At 38.7% G+C, this 15915-nt stretch overlaps 2 protein-coding genes across 4 annotated transcripts; one reads left to right on the forward strand and one right to left on the reverse strand.

The window, feature by feature from the left end:
- Positions 1-795: 795 nt before the first annotated feature.
- On the reverse strand, positions 796-10442 carry LOC134196292 (transmembrane and coiled-coil domain-containing protein 3-like). Of its 2 annotated transcripts, XM_062665388.1 has the most exons (10): positions 9471-10442; positions 6280-6372; positions 6030-6225; positions 2544-2802; positions 2399-2471; positions 1600-1689; positions 1485-1545; positions 1350-1429; positions 1147-1293; positions 796-1086 (listed from the first exon to the last, which is right to left on the reverse strand). In XM_062665388.1, the coding sequence occupies exons 1-10, from the start codon at positions 10377-10379 to the stop codon at positions 973-975; spliced, it is 2022 nt and encodes a 673-aa protein (XP_062521372.1). In that variant the 5' UTR covers positions 10380-10442; the 3' UTR covers positions 796-972. The 2 variants fall into 2 exon arrangements, with proteins under 2 accessions (XP_062521372.1, XP_062521373.1); XM_062665389.1 differs by lacking the exon at positions 796-1086 and having other exon boundaries at positions 1158-1293; positions 1608-1689.
- Positions 10443-10447: 5 nt separating this feature from the next.
- LOC134196293 (FMR1-interacting protein NUFIP1-like) lies at positions 10448-15767 on the forward strand. 2 transcript variants are annotated; one of them, XM_062665391.1, is made up of 7 exons: positions 10448-10638; positions 10702-10899; positions 10964-11040; positions 14870-14974; positions 15023-15129; positions 15188-15501; positions 15558-15767. In XM_062665391.1, the coding sequence occupies exons 1-7, from the start codon at positions 10480-10482 to the stop codon at positions 15642-15644; spliced, it is 1047 nt and encodes a 348-aa protein (XP_062521375.1). In that variant the 5' UTR covers positions 10448-10479; the 3' UTR covers positions 15645-15767. The 2 variants fall into 2 exon arrangements, with proteins under 2 accessions (XP_062521375.1, XP_062521374.1); XM_062665390.1 differs by having other exon boundaries at positions 14870-15129.
- Positions 15768-15915: the final 148 nt, after the last annotated feature.

The raw sequence follows: 15915 nt of genomic DNA on the forward strand, positions 1-15915 counted from the left end.
TCTGAAAGATAATTTGAAGGAAGACCAGACTTTAGGTTCTACTGTGCCTTGTACTAATAACTGCTCATAGGCACCTAACGTTAACAAGAACGCATTTTGGCTCTAGTAGTTAGCTCTAGCTGGTGTCGTTTTACCAGGAATATCACAGGTGTAGGCATATAGACGCTGTAGTGAATGCATGGGAACCAATCTGCAGCTGTGTTGTGAACTCCAAAGATGACTTGCGCCTTGTACGTTGCAGAAGGACCGAGAATCTTTCCGATATATCCTCTAACTCTGCCTCATTCTTTCTGGGACATTCTACATTTTCTAGGCCTCAGCTCCTACCTGCATTGGAACGATATATGCTTCATGTTTAATAATTAAAATTTGAGAATATGCAAGTTAATTAAATGCATTCCGGTGATGTTGCTTGTGCAGGCATTGGAGAGAATTTCTCCTGACTTTCCAACAAAGCATTTCATTTACTTGCCAGAACAATCAGTCTCTAGCTAATTATTTGATATTATGAAATAGGTATTTAAAAAGTCACACACTCCTAGACGGCTGAAAATTTTGTGAAGTTGCCAAGATGACATCTACGTCTGCCATGATTAGCTTGTGAGTGGGGAGAGTAATAAAGTATGTGGGAGAGGGTCTTGGCTACGCTAGACTATTGAGCTCCCACGTACATTATTTCACCTTTCTACAGGTGACAGTGTGAATCCTGCAGTCTGCATCACTTCAGTCTTATCATGGCGTACCATAAAGGCAACTGAAAATGCATCAAGGCACACAGCATAATTCTAATCCGTGTAATCAAACATGTTAATGTTCTTTCATCTGAATCTCTTCTGTTTTAACTATCAGTCTATCTATCAGTTCCTCTCAATAATTTACATGTAATTAAACAATCTCACTCGAAAATCAACCGTACTGTACTGATATATGTATAAAATAACAATTATGTACTACTTGGAACAAATGTTGACATCATCGAATGCTTTTAGATGCTGCCTGTCGACCAATTTGCTTAATGCACAACTGCCACAAAATGGGAGCCATAGCCAAGCTAAGTGTTGTAATGCTCAATATAAGCAAGTATGCCTGAAAACAATAACTAGTTCAGAGCATATATACAAACAAGAAAAAGAATAGAAATGATACCTCTCGTGACAGCATCTTGAGTCTTCGTGCTCGACTACTCAGCACAAATGAGAACTCACTAACTTGTGCCAAGCCAGCTGCTACAACCCAAGCAGCTCTATTCTGTCGACCCATCAGAAAAGACAGAACCCCAAAGCTAACAACCCACTAAGTGCAACACACTCCATGACTATTTCATTGCTAAATAAACAGCACATAAATACCTTAAATGTTATCACACAGTATGTCAAAACAAATAGCATTAGCCATTCTTCTTGCAGAAACGTAGGAAATATGTGAAATCCTAATCAAACATTAAATGCCTACAATTACAGAACACCTGAAATAAACTTACTCACCAATAGATGCAAAAAAGACTGCAGAAAACATGTCTTTCACAGGTTCCATCACATTGAAGATCTACACATTAGTTACCAAACATAACCTCAATCGCTGGTTACATGCACTGTCTACCTTCTCACAGAATTCTTTACTTTGTGAACTAACAACAAGGCCAGCAAGAAAGCACCCCAACTCCATACACATGTTTGCCCTGTCAGTGATCTGATCAAAACAACACATCTTTCAGTGACAAATTGCATATCTTAATGAAGTTAAACTAACAGCAAGTAAATAAATGCAGGTCAGGTATAGAACACCTTTGAATTTGGAACTATAACATATTTGATCCTATAATAAACAACTGATAGGTAATTTGTTAGCACTGTTTCAGGTTTCATGAAGACAGGCTTGTAAGGTCTGTTTATGTCTTGTATGGTACAATTCTGCATTAAAGTAGATCCAGTATGTTAGCCAAATGGGCATGTACAAAAACGCAAGAAAGTTGCACATTACACTAGCTGTTCAGTTGTTGTTCAATAATTAATTTACTTGCAAACTCAGAAGCTATGCTAATGCTCATATAATCCTATTTAGAACCCGACAAGTTCCACTCATATGTTATGCGCAAAGTGTGGATATGGACAAACCATAGATTTTTAGTTTTTACGGGTAATATGAGAGTTAGAGTTAGGTTTAGGGTTAGCTAGGTTTAGTACTAAATTTAGGGTTACCGGTTAGGATTAGGGTTATTGTTATGGTTAGGTATAAATGGTTTGTATTGGCGATCCTTGGTTTATACAAGCAATCCATAGATTGTACAAGGGAATCCATGGATTGTCCAAATCTGCGCTTTGCACACAACATATACTAACATATGTTTCAGTTACAAGTCATGCACAATGCACACATCAAGTTGAATTCATACACTTACCACCAGTGCCAGCAGACATGACAGCAGTGCAAACAACAAACAGATTTCCCTGTTCTCTAATCTAAATGCCTGCCTACAAATCAAACAGTTGTCTCTTAGCTATATATTGGCGCATACATATAGACAGATGTGCACAGTCTCTTACCGTGTAATTGCAATCATTAGCAACTTCGACAAGATGAAAGAGCTGAGTACAAGGCCAACCAATGACAACAACGTAAACATTACAGCAGTAGATATAGTATTTTCTGTAGATGGACTGCTTGTGTGAATATCAGAGTCGGTACCAACAACATTTGTAGCAAGAGATGGAAGAATAGCAATAATGAGAGCTAACTGGGTATCCTGCATGACAAGAAGCCCAACTAAAGTGCTTCCAACCTCCGAGGTATCAGAATTGTGACCTGATAAATAAAAAGAAACCGTAATACACAATGTGATATGTAAATAACATACTGTGTGTAAGCTAACTAAAAGCCGTCAAACATAAACTGACAGTCTGCCAAAAGGAATAAACAGAAAAAGAGACAGACAGACAGACAGACAAGTTAGTTTTTTGTTGAACAGGGACATCTATGTCCCTTTACTTTCCTTAATTTGCGTGTTGTTAGCAGTTGGACAAAGTGAACTGTACTTAGCCTTTGCTTGCTATTGTATCTAACTTCATTTATGAAAATATACTACCATTGACAGACAGACAGACAGATGGACAGACAACAGACAGACAGACAGACTGACAAAAGATAATTACTGGAGGAAAAGATTTGCTATTCAATTGCAAGATGCAACGCTAGTGTTCTGTTGAGAAAAGTTTCGTCTAGTATGCAGACACAAGTGGCTGTTTCTAAATGACTCATAGTCATTTAGAAGACAGGGGATCGTATGATCCCTTTAGTTTAGTTATAATAGTTAGTTGTTACAGTTGTTAAAAGGACGCAAGTATTACTATTAGCAATTTGCTATTGTAACATAGGTCATATTTAAAACTATATGATAACAGACAGACAGACAGATAAACATAGCAAATATTCTAAAGAGCAGTTACCTGGAGGATACACTCCAGACCATATTACATTAGTTTTCGAGTACTTTAGTGGGTGGAGAGAAGTACTAATGTTCCTCACTAAATTTTCCAAACTACATGGAGATGAAGAAAGAAGAAACAATCGCTCAGACTTTAAGACTCATTGGACAAGATGCTTGTCAGTCCAACTTCAGCTTTGCAATGCCTCGGTATTGGCTAGAAAGATAATCAGAGTAACACATGGACAAAAAGCTATCCAGAGTCTAGATGTTGTTCATTTTCAATTCAGTAAACTAAGTTTTGGTTTGTAGGCTCCATAAAAGAGCTTTTTATTTCTACTTGTTATGTAGTTGTGTAATCGTAGTTGTAGTTGTGACACTTACTGCTCATTAACCGTTACTTTTAGTTTCACCTGTATTAGCTTTGATGTATAAAATATATGAAGATTGATGACAGATAGATAGACAGATAGACAGACAGACAGACAGACAGACAGACAGACAGACAGACAGACAGACAGACAGACTGATAGACAGTATTAAGTGTAATTTTGAAAGCTTCAGGACAGTCCTGGTCCTGTTGTATTAGTGTTGCTGTGGACTTTTCTTGGTAGTTGTTCATGGTGTCAATGCTTGCTTTAAATGGAAAATATATGTATTGACAGACAGACCAACAGATGCATATGTGTACATGTATTTGGTGCGTAACTAGTGCGCATTGTAGTTTTTAACAGTTTTCATGTATGTACCAGATGTAATGGGCACATAGATTAGCTATTGCTTTGGTGCTATAGTTCATTTATGAAAAACATATGTAATGACAAAGACAGATTGTTTATTGATTTTAAACTTCCCTTAAAATACAACAAGTAATCTTCAAAAGTATACAAATCCACCTCAGTCCATTACTCTGTTCATCACTTCAAACCTAATAAATTAAAAACTGAATACTCATCTCTAAATTTGTCTATCTCTACTTGACAATGTGACAAGCAAGATATTTTTGGTAAGATCACTTGGCTGTTACACACATGTCTGTAATAGAACAGAAAGGCGTCGCTTCCAGTCAGTGAGAAATTCAACTGCTGTTTGGGTATCTCCAATTCTTGCAGAAACAACTCTGCCGACTCACCTCAGCGACCAAAAGTTCAAAGACTTCAGGGATGATTGTCGGTGTTGAGCCACTCAGCAAAACTTCCTGTTGGTATTTTAATATTTTTTCTCCCCTCTCTTCAGTGCTGGATAGCCGATCTACCTGCCCTGATTGTTTTTACAGTATCAAAACTCCATGGATGTGCCAAAGAAATATCCAGTTCAATCTTTCCCAGATTCCAAATAAATAACACAACATCTGCATGATTTTGTGACTCTGCATACCTTGTTTCATGGTTCTTTGTGGTGAAATATTCAATTCACTCCAACATGACAAAATAGTGGTGTGCTCCCAAACCTCTCTACGTTTGCAGGTAAGCAGGTGATAGCTTTCTTTATCCTAATATCTACATCTTTGCCACACTCACATTGGGCAATCCAATTGCTAATTTGCATTTGCATACCCAACCTCAAATGTGACACTAAGCAAAATTCGTTAAGATTCATTGCGTACGTGTGTGACGTCAGAATTGCTTCCAGACAGACAGACAGACAGACAGACAGACAGACACACAAACAGACAGACAGACAGACAGACAAACACACAAACAGACAGACTATTTGTTGATCTTGAACTTCAAAAAGTACAGCAAGCAAATCCATATCAGTCCATTACACTGTTCATGTGGTCAACACATATGTATTGTACTATTATCACTGAAAAAGATAAATAGTATGGGAGAACTGAGTAACAATAGATTTTGTCAGATTTCATGTTGGCTTTCAACAATACCTGTTGATGTCTAGAAGACTATTAGTAGTTCACATATTAGTTTGTAGTCTTATAGGTCTGCTTAGAACCTTAAGATGTTTAGATTTCCACTTTTTGCATACAGCTCAATTACAATAAATATTTGTGGGTTACATAGCCATATTTGGAACTCTTATTAATAACTGTCATGTACATTAAAAATCAAACTATGCTGACAAGAAGACAAGCAAAACTACTAAAACATAAAATCAGAAGACAAAGACACAAACAAACAGACAAGTTTACTATGAAAACAAACAGAAAGACATGACACCATTACAAAAATGCAACACACACTAAATGCGCTTCTTCACACCAGAGTTTCCAATTTTGTTTGCAATCAATGAAACAGTCTGCTATTTGGCAAAAAACTGTGTCTTGCATACAGCACATAACATTTGTTATGTATGAAAGTAGGTGCATTGCCAGACACAGACGTATTAATCACCTGTAGTAATGACATCCAGACAAACACAGTGCTGCATCAAAGTAAGAAAGAGCAGTTTAAAATAAAGCATATACAAACAGGCAAACATGATATAATCAACATCAGCAACACGTAGCTAATTCAACTCATCTGCTGTCATAATGCAGAAAGTAGACAGTTATTGTCAGACACAAAAAGCTAGACATACTCTAAATTAACTTATTGGCAGATAGATACAATTCTAAACGAGATACTAGTAACTTGACAAACTGTAACACCTTTTGTAGGTAAAATCAAATGGGTACTACTCTGTTGCATAAATTTCACCACAAGAGGTGTACTTGATAGAGACAAACAAGCAGCAACAAAGGAACTTTGTAATTGATGAATGCCAACGAGGTAGCCAACAATCAGGCCTCCACAAATCATCAGGATCACAATAGCAATACTCCCTGTTACGGCAATAATCAACACCTGCAAGTACAATCTTGAGAAGTGCTTAGCAGTAAATAGTGTCATTTTGATCACCTTCCTAAGCTTGCCCGGGGAAAACTCCAAACCAACAACAAACAACATAAAATAAACTCCAAATTCACCAATTGTTTCAACCTGTACAACAGCCTGCACCAAAACAATACAATAAAATATTTCTGACATACAAATGTATTCACGTAGTGGAGAGATGTTTCTACGACAACCATTAATTACTGTCATTGTAACGAAAGCTCTTGAAATGGATAAATTTGCTTTCCTGCTAATGTAGTTGTGTGCATGCATATGCACATGCATGATCTGTGTGCATGTGTGGCTGTCTAAATGCAAGACTGAGCACCCTCCTTGCACATGTATGTGCCTGTCTTTACATAACAATATTACAGCAAAACAATAAAACACAGATTGTCAGTATGATTATTGTGCCTAAGACACTCTAATGCAGAACAACAAACCAAAACCATCAGCTACTGAATCTCTGCCTAAGATATAATTGATTCAATGGTTCAATGGCACTATAAAGGTATACTAGCTGCAAATACCCAAAAGCCAGTAGTGAGCTTAATGGATGTTGTTAACATGGGCAATTAGAAAATATGTTTGCTGATGACTGTGCACTGACTGCACGAACATTTGAAGACATACAGTTTATAGTGGAACAACTTGACTTCAATAGCATGCAAGCGTTTTGGCCTGCCCATCAATCTAAAGAAGACAGAAGTGCTCTTCAACCAAAACCTCGATCTCCCTTAGTTCCTCCACCTATATGGTTGACAATCAACCACTTGTTTATGTGGATACATTCAGTATCTTGGTAGCTCGCTGTCAACTGACGCAACCATTGATGCTGAAATATCTTGTACACTCTTCAAGGCAGGCACTGCTTTTGGCAAACAGGAATCAAGATTGAGGAAACGACATGATATCAAATTGCAAAAAAGTCTGTCTACAAGGCAGTTGTTCTTCCAATCCTCCTATATGAATGCAAGAGTTAGACGCCACTGAAACAGAACATAAATAAACTTGACAGCATCCACATGTGATGCCTTCGTCAAATTTGTAAAATTCAATAGAAAGACAGAGTTCCAAATACGAAAGTGCTTTCACGATCTGATATGTGTAGCATAGAATTTTACATCATGAAGTCTGGTGGGCTGGGCATGTCTGGTGGGCTGGGCATGTAGCATGCATGCCAGATGACAAGATACCGAAGCAGTTGCTGTTTAGAGAGCTCAAACAAGGAAAGCGACGTCAGGAAAGACGACTACAATTCAAAGATTCGCTGTAAGACACCTCAAATGCAGTTCGATCAATCCTGATAATGTTGATCATTTCACTGAAGACAGAAGGCTATGGCAAAAAATTTGAGGATCAAAGAAGGAAATTGCTGGCATAATTTGAGTGATCAAGGATCAGTGCTATTCAAACAAAACGACAGAAGCGTAATAATCATGATGTATCTACCATTAGAACTCTTCCACCTTTGAGTCAAACTTGCCATACATGTAACAAAGTGTGTCTTTCAAAAGCTAGATTACTATCGCATCAAAGAAGCAAGAGACATTTAACCATCATCACTTACTCAGTGGACATATAGTACATATATATTTAAGAAAATGCTCACTGATATGTTTCGTCATAGTTCAAATAATTTTATCAAGTTATCTCAATACAATGATTGGCACAATCCCTGTGAGGTGTCGGGTCAATAAATACCATACATATGTGCTATTGTCTAATAATTAATATACAACATCCTTATGTAAACCTGCAAAACTATTTACTTAGGGGCCGTCTATATTAAAAGACATTTTACAAAAAAATTTTGTTTGGGAGTGGGGCTAAATAGCCTTTTCATTCTTTAAATTGGAAGTAAAAAATTGCGTTATGGACAACTTTGACAGGTGCTTGCAAATACTCCTGAAGGAACAATAGTGTACAATGACTGGTTGGAGAAACACTCGATAATTGACCACAGACATGACTTCGACATGTACAGGTCATATTTGCAAGGTGGCGGTAAAGCGGTAACTGTCTCTTCTCAGCAGAGAAGGCACTGTCTCTTGGCCTGCCATATATGTAAGACCCACGAATGATTATGAGAAGATTGTGGAAGCGTTGTAACAGATGGCGGACCTCCAGACAACGGACTCATTGTGCCAATTAAGGACGGACATCGTATATAGATACCTATCGTCTCTAAGATTCTATATAGGTGACATCACACAGATTGAAAAGTGCAGGTATCGACCGTTTCATTATTGGGGTGGGGTAGGGGGTCTGAGTAAAAACAAAGAGTTTTCGTTTTTTGAAAAATGTCGGTAAATACCGACAGCCTTTACTTCTTACCTATTTATTTTGAATATATATAAAGTTTGAAACATGCTTCATTCTTCTTATTCTACCAAGTTTAAAGGCTAAGTGTATAGCAGAATCAACTAATAGAACAAATACAAATAGTTTCAAAATAAAGAACTGTATAACATGAAATATTGGCAAGAAATCTACTTTGGAAGATTGGCAAATATTTCAGCAAGCGCCAATATAAATCCGCCATTAGTTTGGCCACCAGGATAACTTGACGTCATCACCTACGTAGATCAGATATCAAATGGTGAGGTGGCGGTTTACAGGACATTACGCAGATGAGGCCACAGGATGGTAAGTCCTGCTTGCCGTCTGTTGCGCCTATAGCTGTCTAGCAGGGAGGTTAAACATGAGCATAAGGCTGTGAAGCTTTGATGAAGCAGGAGTCATGCGAGTCACGCTCTTTGCGCTGACACAGCAATTCTTCTTCAATACATTGGAGACGAGTAAGTTAGGAAAATGTAATGGCCACAAACACAGCTGTCAATCACAACCTCCTCCATGAAGTACCCACTTTACTATAATGGGTGGGAAATATCAAGTTGTACATATAGCAATTATCAAACGATGTCCAACCACCAAAATAAAATCCACCAATATGCTTTTTCCATCAATTTCTTAGCAAACCGCCAAAATAAATTCCCACCAATGTTTCATCTATTAAACGTGTCTCATATTAGGTTTCCACCATTAGAACAAATGGCATTACAGTACATGCAACTAGTCCAGTCCTGTTTACAATCCCCAAATGTAATCCTCTCAGCCCTGTCAAGCCGTGCCACATGGTTCCTTGACTACTGAGAAGAAACAAGGATAGACAAACAGAGAGATTAGATTGAGTCTACATTATAGTACAGTACCGTAATTGCTCCCAATCCTGAAGGTCCAAACAGCACTCCACTGAGAACATATCCAAACATAGTTGGGATGCCAAGCTTCGAGCACAATAGTCCCAACACACAACATGTCAACAGTAAGTAAATAAGATCGTGAATAAAATAGTGGTCTTCATGAGGTACAGTACTATCTTTGGCTTTAGTCAATATGTACTGATTGCTTTGAGAATCAACAAGACGAATAACTTCATCATCCTCTCCTTCATGATGGTCATGATAAGTCTCATTTCCCCGTTGGACTAAGTGCTCTGGAATCTTCACAACTGTCTCCAGTTCCACATCCTTCGACTTTGCTACAGATTCAAACACATTCTCCTGTAAACTGAGCTCCAGTTTATCCGCAGCTTCAGCTACTTCTGCCAACATCTCATCAAGAAATTTCTCTGCAACGCTTGAGTGATTCAAATGTTGGTTTTTCAATTTAGCGTTTTTCAATTCAAATCCGTGTTTTTCTGCTTCAAGAATTGCATTGAACCTTTCTTCTTCTTGAACTGCAGCGGCTTTCAGTGCGTCCAGTCTCCTAGTACTGCTCCGTTTTAACTCGTCCAATGAGCGGAAGTTCCCTTTTAGCGCTGCTCTCAACGCCATCAGCGAACTAAAGATAGAACTCTCAGACGCGTCCAGTTCATCAGAAAAGATGTTTAGAACAGACAAACGCGTCTTCTTCTCTTCTTCCGATAGTTTGAGACTCTTCTGTATCTCTACAACATTCTTTTTAAGTTTCTGCAACACTCCACTCTTCGTCCGTAGGAGAGTGGTCACTTGCTGGCAGGAACTTGCCGTCCAGATGTTGAATGCTTGGTTTTTCTTTTCTGGCAACGTTGATACAACACAAAAACCAATCAAAAAACATAGCAAAAGAATACTATGCATTTTGCAAGTATAGCACGACGACTGTCTGAGAAATCATCCAAAATGTCAGTAAAATACATCCGGGGTCTGAAACTCGATCCGGGGTTCTGGCAGGGACTGCATGGCTAAGTCCGGGTTGCAGTTTCCTCCTCCTTGCAGTGTCTTACAGTTGGGGTATGCGCCTGGTGTCTACCAACAATCGATTCTCGGACCACCGCCGTGTCCAGCGCCTGCTCCTACGTTCGAGAGACCACAGTCTGCAAGACGACGTGCACGCCACGTAGTCTACTTTCCTTCTAACAGAAACGCAAGCATTTTGTAACTGTTGGAATTGTAAATCTAGGAGATATGGAACAGTCCTTACGCGCAATATCTGCTTGACACTCCAACACAAGGTCAGCCACGTGTTCCTCATCGAACATACCATCGACCGCCAAAGAACAATCAATTTCAACTCGAGAAACGAATGCGACAGCAACGAAGTCGAGAGCAAGAGTTCAAGGGACAGAGACGTTTTACGAGAGGACATCACAAGATTGATGTAGGACAAATTGGTCTTTTTCAGAAGCAAATTTGGTTTTCTTAACTTTGATTTTCTTTCTTAGCCATTGTTATGGAAACCGGCAGTACCTAAGATAGAGACCTCAGATCAAATTGAAAAATGGAGACAAGATAGAAGAAGGTATTTTTTCTTTTCATGACAGGATGCACTGCAGCAGAGTTTTTCCTAGGCAACCCTTGACTTTCGACCCTGTACGTAGTTTACAATTTGACCGGTCACGTGACAATTAAGCGGGTTTTCATACAATTATGTATTCTACTGATATGATATCTTGTAACAAACAACTTGAGCGGCGGCGGTCCCATTCAAATCAAAGTCTCCTCACTGTGAGTCTTCCTGGCAACTAAAGGCACTGATTCCATGTAACTATTTGCCAAAAATATGCTGTTTTTTGTTGCTTTTGTTGCTTTTTCACAATTCAAAGCCTTTTTGAAGTCAAACATTGCCAGCCAGAGGAGGGCCCTCTATTGATAGTCGTGATATAAACTGATTGTGAAACTGAACTGTTCGCAAATGGTTTAAGCAAATGGTTTAAACCATTTGCGAATTCGCACTTGGTTTGATCGTTTGTGAATCGGTTAGACAATATGCGAACACTAGATAACCCGATCGAGAATCTAAACCAATTCGCGAATGGTCTAGACCATTTGCGAATTGCTTAGCACTCTTAGAGTTTAATACACAACAATAGCTAATATTGTTACACGAATGTTAAATTAAAGTAGCATCAGTTAAAAAACTTAGAAAAAATTGATGATGAAGATGTCACTGATGCCAAAAGTTTGTCAAGTATCATAAACTCCAACAACAACGATTGCTGATTAAGGAGCAAATGAAGAAGAGTCTGCATTCTCAGTGTTATGTAACAATTGTCTCCAGAGCCAATGACAACATGATTGTGACACTGCCTGGTCATTTAAATGGCTGTTGTCCAACACGCTGAAGGCAGAATCAGATGGTTTATGATAGCTTTACAAAGACCACGTCGTATACATATATAGCCACTAGATCTCACACTGCATTGTACATTGTAAATTCTTGGAAATCAAAATCCTACAGTCTGTAGAAATGAAGCTTGTTCACAGAAACAGTTCTTCATGTTGTGTCGGGATGTTCGAGTCTTGCTCCGAACCAGTATATGCGTCACGTAACAAAAGTACTGGTCTTGTTCTATCATCTTTGCTAGACCACTTCAGACTGCATTCGGAACATAAAACATGGTTCAGGGCTTCCTTTGATTCAAACTTGACACAGAAACACAAGGAAAAGATTCTGAAATACAACTCACCTCAGGTTGAACTCAAATGAAGGCATCCACAATGGAATGTCAAGCTATGTCCTCTGAGTTTTTTTATTGGATTTTTGGTGTATCTGATTGAAGCACACCGCCACAGTAGATACGTCCAAAATCTGTATTAATTCAACCCAAAAAATTTCTGACTCTTGCTTCCACAGAGACTAGAGATTGTCGGAATGAATCCATTATTATTCCTTAGTGATTTATAGACGTTTGCAACACTTCATTCAATGTCAGTTTCGGATCTACCAATAACGAACGTCTATTCTTAAAAATGTACATATATTTTTTCTACAGTTGAAAACCAGACCATTTTCCTCGGCAAATATGGAGCATGTGAAATCAAATAAAAATACCATGTGCATGCAAGGCTTTCCATGGTTCATGGAATCGATGGTTTCCATGATCATGTGAACGCTTTCCCAGTTATGAACGAAGACACAATCATGAATCTCTGCTATAAGTTTATGTTCAAGTAAGAAATAATTGCTTTAATGAAACAAGCTTGCACAAATAGTACAATTGATTACGACTCGAATAATAGTCACTATGGCTTGTTTGTCGTTGGTTCTTCTGCCACACATTGGTCTATTGACTGGCTTTACTATTTGGAAAATATTTTTTGACCAGTGCTAAACAAAACTAGATCTTGAGCATCAGCCAATGAATTTGTCATTTGATCATTTTCTTCCCTTTTAGTCTGGGATCTGGAAACGATTTTACCAAAATGTTGACCCAGTGTGGCAATTTCCATCTCCCCATACTCATAGAGCACTTTGGTGTCTGGTTGAGGGGGTTTTGAGGGTCAAAGATTGACAGAGCATTTACCAAGTTCACAACTGGAAATGGCGCTGAAAGATTGTCACAGAGTGCTTGTAGGAACTACTTCCTGGCACAATGGAACTGTTGCAGGCAACGATCAGAGATAGTTGTTGCTACTGTATCTTCATTTAGTGATTAGCAGTCCTTTGTACAGTACCTTCATCATCTATGCGCATTGGTTCTCTAAGGCATCTTGAGTTGACTATACCATAGATCGAACCTGACTAATATTCAGCTTACATTGCTGGGAAAACTAACACATAAGTGGTAAAACACCCCTCAGAAAATTAGTCAGCATCAAAAACCACCTAGAAGAGCGAGCTCTTGACAACCAGTTGCAGCTGTTGTGTGTGTGTTTCACCCAAATTGGACAGTGTCATCAACAGTGAAATATAGCACTTATGTAGAGCCTCTACTACACCACAATAGGATAGTCAGTTAGTACTGTAGGTGTCATTTAATGTGACTTTGTGATCCTCTTATAAAGGCGTGAAAAAGTTGTCTAAGTTTGGATGTCCTTGTGGCCGAGTGTTGGAAAATTGTAGACTGAGTTGACAGGAGATGAGTTTACTTGAGAAAGTACTTCAGACTGTACAACTTCATTCAGAGCCATCTATAAGTCAGTAACAGAGTGACTGGAGGTATAGGAAAGTTGGACGCCACAACAAGTAGGATCCTCTGTCCTCAAGTGACGAATTTCATCTACTCCTACTGATAAAAGGAGATTATGAAGTGAGCTTATCTTATGGCTGGCAATTTCCTCTTTTGCAAGCCATTATGATGATTTCAGAGCAACGATCACTGCGTGCTCTTCTGTGCTTATGGCATTCTCTGCACTGGCCTTCAACACTTTTCTCTACTGAACGTCCTGAACTGCCATTGATGATCAGAGCAATATGAGGGCTCAACATGATGAGTAAGTCTGCTCCTGTGCATATCAGAACATCCACGAATGAAAATTGTTAGCCTTGCCACTTGCTTTGCAAAAACTACAAATCATGGCACCATCTTTATACACTAACCAATCCGAAAAGGGGAATCTGATAGCCAAGCTTTCTCAAAGTGAACAGGGTCTCTTTGTTCTCCTGTTAGAAGTGGACGTTCCCGAAAAACGTGTAGGATTTCTGGCAATGTCTGGATCTGCGTCTTACACTAGTGAATCTAGTAAATCATGCGAAGCCATTTTATGTTCAGGGTACAATTTTGATCAAACATTTGCCAAAATTACCTTTTTGTGTTGCATTGTTGCTTGTCGAACTGTTTGACTCATCCTTTGCAGGTAGAAAGCTCTCGGATTTCCTTGGAATCCAGCTAACACTCTTCTAGACATGTCGCGACTTCGCGGTACTACCAAGCTCTGTAGTGTACCTAGTAGTGATAGTAACAAGTTTTTGCCTAAGCCTGTCAGAAAAAGCAAACAAGAAGGCAAAGTTGGGTGCATGTTTCATCAGCGGCACCATCTTGGATGATGACGTAGAAGTGTGCTAGACATCGCAGCAGCGTCACTTTTGCATCCACTAGTGACCAAAACTTCTGGCTTGCGACCAGATCTTCGAACTTGCAACCAGGGACGCATAAATTGTATTATAAGAAAAACCCTGAGGATGAGAGTTGCCTAACTGTACATTCATACATACTATTTAATTATCCATTGCAATCAAAATGAACTACCATGAACATTTATAACAACGCAGTAACGCTTCTTAATAAACCGAATATATGTTTCTTACATATGTATAAATTACTACGGTAGTATGTAGCTATTTTGTAAGTTTGTAGTGGCCAAAGGTTCGTTCAATAATTGTACCAACTAGATTGCCTTTATTGTAGGAATTACCCAACTGCAGAAAATGTACGTCATAAGATTGAGGGAGAAATGAAGAGGCACACAATGGGTGCTGTAGCACAAGCATTGGATTTAAAACGTGGAAGAAGGTTGTTGTTCTGTTATAAATTATTTTGTACTTATCATATGCTTTTTAGGCACAAGCAATGGAATCAGAGAAGACAGCATTGTACAAACAGTGCTTTTGTTACCCAGGCTATCAGCAACCAGGAAAGTACGAGCAAACGTGTCTCCACAGAACAAGGTAATGAGTAAATTTGCAAGCTAGCTTTGTTAACGGCACTAAATTTATGTATGATCAGTCAATGTCGATGCTGCTCATCAGCAGTGTACTGCATCGGCATTGCAGGCGTTAGCAGGTTATGGAAGTAACTCAGATTCAGAAGAGGTCACATCTGATTTAGCTAATGAGAGGAAGGCGAGCAGTGTTATTTGTGCAGTCACAACAGACAAAGTTGAGAAGCCTAGTTTGCAAGACATACAACAGCCACCTCAAAGACAGAAACAGGTCAATCAATTTGGTAGAGCAAAGAACTTAAAATGTAGAAAGAAGGGACGTAAATCAGATTCTGTGCAAGAGATCGGTAGATTTCGACGGCCATCGCTTTTGCAAAAGGTATGAAATTTAAAGATTTTGCATATGACAGTGTACTATCTTGCAACTGTTTGCAGCTCTTGGCTAGAGAAATACAACAAGAAAGGAATATATTGTTGCAATGCATTAGATACATTGTACGGAATGACTTCTTCAGGACGTGATAGATCAAGATTGTGTTATCAATTATTAAATATAATCATTATTTACCATTGTGCGGAATAAACAGTAGACACAATGTGCTCATAGTCCATGCTTTTTAGTAACACTGTAACACGTTAGTTTGTAACTCTACTGGTCTTCGACTCAATGAGTGTTGTCTGGTCAACTAAAGATGAGTTAACTTAAGTAGTCTAGTCATCAAGGCAAAATTTATGGTGGTGTAGTCTACATGTGCAACTTTCCAGGTATAGTAAGCCGAAATGTTACAGGGGA

Source organism: Corticium candelabrum, chromosome 21 (assembly GCF_963422355.1).
Source record: "Corticium candelabrum chromosome 21, ooCorCand1.1, whole genome shotgun sequence".
Taxonomy (NCBI): Eukaryota; Metazoa; Porifera; class Homoscleromorpha; order Homosclerophorida; family Plakinidae; genus Corticium; species Corticium candelabrum.